This window comes from Puma concolor, chromosome B3, assembly GCF_028749965.1.
Source record: "Puma concolor isolate L17-30 chromosome B3, mPumCon1.1.hap2, whole genome shotgun sequence".
NCBI classification, from domain to species: Eukaryota; Metazoa; Chordata; class Mammalia; order Carnivora; family Felidae; genus Puma; species Puma concolor.
Genome location: NC_141672.1, coordinates 126,385,858 through 126,391,642, shown reverse-complemented (window position 1 = coordinate 126,391,642; position 5,785 = coordinate 126,385,858). Strand labels below are relative to the sequence as shown.

Below are 5,785 nucleotides of genomic sequence, written 5' to 3'. Positions count from 1 at the left end.
GCACTAAAGTGGTCTCGCCTCCAAAGCACTCTCTGCTAATGGCTTGCTGACAAAGAGCATTTCCACCGTAAGCTTGTAAGAATTTCCAGAAAATAAAGACCAGAAGAAATCTTGTCGCATCTACAAAAAGCATCTCACAGTGACAGTCATAAGACTTAACGCGCGCCCGCGCCCGCGCGCGCGCGCACACACACACACACAGTCCCACGTAGACGTAAAATGGAATGAACAAAAAAGAATTTATAATTTATATGGGAGATATTCCAGAATAAAAACTGAGTGAGGGGGGAGGATTATGATTTTTAAAACAGACATATGTGAAAAAACAATCGAATACAAGGTGTCTGAATGAACACTGGAAGAGATTAAATAAAAACCTCAAAGAGTTGTGATTACGTCCTCCAGAGCAGCCTGCCAGCAAGAAGCGTTGGGATCCGCCAGCTGGCATGCAGACTAGCGGGGGCAGAGGCCGGGGAAGGGGCGGGGCAGCCCCAGCTGCGAGAACAAAGGAAGATCGCAATCGCCGTGCACGCTGCACAGACCGTACGGAATGAATAGAGGATTGACGTTGCCACCACAGGAAGTGTCCGCCGCGCGTGCCCAGAGAAGGCAGTAGGAACCACAGTCACAGGAAGAGAGCAGGGGGAAAGGAAAAGAGATGCACACTTCCCCGAAACAAGGTCCCCGAGCCGGCTGCTACCCTCCGGGCCTCTAGCCCAAAGGAAGGCACACAGGGGAAGTTCCGGTACCTTTTGGGGGGAAGAGGCTGCCATGGAAGAGCCTGCAGCTCCCACTGAAGCCTCTGAGGCACCTGGGGCATCTACGGGTGCCGAGGCAGCAGGGGAGGGTGCTCCTGGGCCTAGTCTCCGCACTCGCCCGGTCTTCCGGCAATTTGCGGCTACAGGTCCGGCCCCCCTTCGCGCGTCACGTCTGAGGCCTGCCCAGGCTGCAGGGGGAGGGGCTGGGCCCAGTCGCTTGCAGGGCCGGAGTGGTGGCAGCTGGACGAAGCAAGTCATCTGCAGGTATTATCTGCATGGGCTTTGCAAGGAGGGGGAGAACTGTCGCTACTCACATGACCTCTCAGGCCAGCAGTTGGCCAGGGAGGGCCATGGTTCACTGCCTCCGGCCTCTGCAGACCAAGGCCCTAGCACGGCTGCGCATACTGAGACCCTGCCTCAGGAAGTGGCGAAAGCCCCCTCTGCTGCGCCTTCATGCTCCTTGCCTGTGATTGGCTTGGCTGCTGAAAGGGGTTTCTTTGAAGCTGAGAGAGACAATGCAGGCCTTGAAGCTGCAGGAGGAGCCAGTGTAGAAGGCTGGGAGAATGCTATTGAATTTGTTCCCGGGCAACCCTATAGGGGCCGCATGGTCCCTTTTGTTCCCAGGGCTCCTCTACAGAGCCCAGTGACTGAGAGGGAACAGATTGCAGTGGGCAGGGGTCAGCAGCTTTGCCGTGATGCTGCCATGGGGCAGTGCTTTCGTGGGGAGAGTTGTATGTATATCCATGGAGAGATATGCGATATGTGTGGGCTTCAGGTCTTGCACCCTGTGGATGCTGTGCAGAGGGCAGACCATACAAAGGCTTGCATTGAAGCACACGAGAAGGATATGGAACTCTCATTTGCAGTGCAGCGAAGTATGGACAAGGTGTGTGGCATCTGCATGGAGGTTGTCTATGAGAAAGTCAACCCTAGTGACTGCCGCTTTGGCATCCTCTCCAACTGCAACCACACCTACTGTCTTAAGTGTATCCGCAGGTGGAGGACTGACAAACAGTTTGGCAACAGGATCGTCAAGTCCTGTCCACAGTGCAGGGTTACCTCCAACTTTGTCATTCCCAGTGAGTTCTGGGTGGAGGAGGAGGAAGAGAAACAGAAACTTATTCAGCAGTACAAGGAGGCAATGAGCAACAAGACTTGCAGGTATTTTGCTGAAGGCAGGGGTTACTGCCCATTTGGAGAGAACTGTTTTTACAAGCATGCAACCCCTGAGGGCCCAGGAGAGGATCCTCAGAGGCAGGGTGCTGAGGCATCCGGTGCTCACTGCAGTCAACTTTTGGAGCCTACTCAGGTGGGAGAGGGCGAGTGCCCTTTAAAAGCAGTAAAAAAAAGCTTGTCATGCTTCGGCTGGCCAATCTGTTGTTTAAGTGTTTTCTTTCACTGGGAAAGAGTGCGCTTTTTTTTTTTTTTTTTTTTCTCAGAGGACCAGTGGGACTTACTTCCTTATGAGCTGGAAAAATATTCCAGTTTGAATCTGTAGCATTATGCTGTGGCATGTGGTCTAGTGTGCTAAGGCTCTGTCATCTGCTATTGCTTGTTTGTTGTTTATAGACACATCTATCATTTACAGGGGCTATGGAAGCCATTTTTACAAAGCATTCATCTCTGTTTTCTTGTCCATCCTCATTTCAGGGTTATGCTGTTTTACTGTGGTAAACTGTAACAAAGTCCTTAAAGTTATTGTTCGATGAAATGAATATTACTGTAGTTTATGGTTTATTTTGTCATCTCTGTTTTCAACAGGATTGATTCAGTTCTAGTCTAGTGTTTACAGAATTTCCACACTCATTTTGAAGTCCCTCAAGAATAAATGTGACAGGGTGAAGGGAGAAGTCTTAACTGAACAAGGAGCTTTTTGCTACTACAGCCTTAAGAAATGGACCCTCGCAGGGCCTTTGTGGTACAACTGCTCATCTTTGTTGTTTACATGTCCGTTCTTTCCCTCATTCCTCTTCAAGTGCACTCTTTAACATGTGGTTACCTTGTGGTTTTGTGTTTTACTTGACCAGAACCAAGTGCGTATGTTTACATGTTTTTATCCTGTAAAGCTTGATGTGAAATTACTTACATTTCAAAGTATATATTTAAGAATTATATATTTGCATATAAATGTGTGTAAAAGTTATATCTTTCAAGATATATATAAAACATATACACTGTCATATATCTGGAAGAGCTAGAAGCTGAAAACGAAAGGCTAATAGTATTTGCTGTTGTGAGTGTGAAGTGTGTAAATGATCTTTCCTTTTCACAGGCTTCAGTGATTAGTATCTAATGAAAACATATTCAAGTGGCTGTGGTCAAATGTAGCAGACACAGATAAAGGATTTACAAAGTAGGACATTGGTAATTCCTTTGGTGGCATCGATAGCTCACTCTCCTATTATAAATACACAAATGTGTGTTCCCATGCGATTTAGCACAATCACATTCCTTTTAACAGCACAATCAGCCTTGAACTCAGATATACAGTTCTTTGTATTAATATTTTGTATTGTCTCTTGACATTAAAAAAGGGGCTTTTGACAAGTTTTCAACATACAAATGACAAAATTATGAAAGAGAAAATAGAATAATAAAAATATTGGAACCAGTCAGAATATAAGAGTGAAAAGATTAAAAAAAAAGTGAAATGTATAAAGGAACAAAAACTAAACACAATAGTAATAAGGAGATAGTATAGCACAATTACACTATCAGATTAAATGAAAATGGTTTAAAAACTAAAACTTAAAGATTATCAGACATGATTAAAATAAAAATGAAGCTAAATGCTGTTTAAAATACACATCTACAGTATAAGAATACAGAAACATTAAAAGTAATAGAATGAAAAGCTAAATAACAATGCTGTGGCTTTTGTAATAGATACAGTTGGTATTAAGGATAAACACATTGCTGGAGATAAATATGGTTGGTATATAAACATAATTTACATGGAAGATAAAACTATTCCAATTTTGTATTCATTTAATAATATGCCATCCGGTAATCAAATAAATAATTGATAAGGAGAAAAATAGAAAATTTAAATGGGCAATTTTCATACATCTTTTCAGTAACTGAACAAGCAAATAAAGAATATCAATTGAATAGCACAATTTTAACAATTTATCCAGTGTAAAATGTGTAAAACGCTGTATGCATCAACTGCAGAATTGTTATCTTGGCTAACATGTGGAAATATACCAGATGCGTGAGTTCCAGGAGATTCAGACTGCCCTGACTATTCAGCAAAGACAGGGTCCATTTGCAGTTTGTGACATGTGCTAAGCACTCTCCAAAGCACTAATTTAACTCCTAGACCAACTTTATGAGGTACTTGTGCTCTAATTTTTCTCATAATCCTAATGAGGTATAAATGAGGTTATATTACTTGCCCATATAACTATGACATATTGGAACTGCAAATGGAACTCTGTATTTCTACAACACAGTCTCCATGCTGCCTCTTTCCTCACCTACATGCTCAGGACCAGCTGAATATTGCTAATGGAAACACACATGCAATCTTTTAGTATGAATGGTTCAGCCAGGTGGCAAAGAGATGGACATAAATAAATTCCTAGAGAATGTGGGGGCTGTGGAGCTTTATCTGTTACCTTGTGGACTTGGTATTTCTTAGTCCCTTACTCATAACATGCTTTAGCCTCCTATATTTTTACACTGCCTGTTCCTTCTTACATGATTCCTAGTTTTATTGGTAAGTATATTTTTGTCATATTTCTTCCATATTGATTCCTTTTATCCAAAGAATTCACCAATCAAGAGGCTGTAGAAGCCTCACTCTTACTGTCATGCAGGGTGAGTGATTCAAAACAAAATTCAAATATGCTGGTTCCCCTGAGGCCACCCCAGTACTGCAGAGGAAAGAGGGCTCAGATGACCAAACAACCAAAGAAAAGGACCAGATGGGTCACTCACAAAAACTGTACTGAGACCAAAGTCTCAAAAAAAAATGAGCTTTGAATAGTGGCTAAGCTGCTCTCAAGGAGAGATTTTTAAGTTGAGCCTGGAAAGCTTTGAAAACTTTGTCCTGGTATACACTACCTAATGTTGTGAAATAGCATGTTTTTATTCAAATAGCATCTTGAATGATCATAATAAAGTTAAGGAGATACAGTGGAATAAGAATTATCAGAAGATAAAATGGTTTTGGTGACAAAGAATACTTACAATCTTGACTGCTTCTTACCAGCCGTGCAATCTGGAGAAAGTCACTTAAATTTTCTATACCTCAACTTTTTTATATGAGAAATGGGTACAGCACCATCTATTTTACAGGGTTGTTATGATGACCAAATGTATTCTGGACAAAGAACTTGAAACATAGCTGGGATTTTTAAAGTGACATGTGTAAAAAATAGGGCTTATGTGTGTTTGTGTACTTGAGAAGAGCTTGCACAAGAATTAATACTCCATGAAGTTTTTCTTTTTGAAATCTTTGGAACTTGTGTTAAAGTAACATTATTAGTTTAAGATTTTGTGTAGCATGTAGGCAAATTACCTTTATAGTCATAATTTCAAAAAGATGGAGTAGTTTTTTTCAACCAAAGTCATTCAGTTAAAACTAAAAATGTGCTATTTAATTTCTGATATATAGTAAACAACAACAAAAACATGTATTATTTGTGATGGATGTCTAAATAAGAAAATAAAAAATAAAATGATGTTTAAAAAAGGATTTCCTGTTCCCTCCTCAGCTCATTTAGAGGTCAAATAAAGGGATGTCACTGCCACCATAGCTATACAAAGTATTCCAAGGGCTTGTTCATGAAGACAGCTGGGCCACCCCTGTTTCAGTCAGAAACAAAGGAGCCCTTGCCACACAAAAGTTTGTTCTGTGAGTGATTCAGAGTTGTGCTGGCCCCTCCTCCACTTGGATTCATGGACTCAACCCAGGAGTCCAGACAGACGGTATCACTTTACACAAAAAATGCCTGTGTGAAACGAGTCTGATTTGCTTATGTTTCACATGACTAAATTTGGTAGATGTGCAGACTTAAAAT

At 41.9% G+C, this 5,785-nt stretch overlaps 1 protein-coding gene across 1 annotated transcript; it reads left to right on the top strand.

Annotated features, from left to right (window-relative positions):
* Nucleotides 1-676: 676 nt before the first annotated feature.
* Nucleotides 677-5,460, top strand: LOC112855498 (E3 ubiquitin-protein ligase makorin-3). Its single transcript, XM_086711355.1, is given in 3 exon segments — nucleotides 677-2,083; nucleotides 2,086-2,183; nucleotides 2,185-5,460. Coding segments are annotated over 3 exon segments (1,482 nt in total). The 5' UTR covers nucleotides 677-771; the 3' UTR covers nucleotides 2,257-5,460.
* Nucleotides 5,461-5,785: the final 325 nt, after the last annotated feature.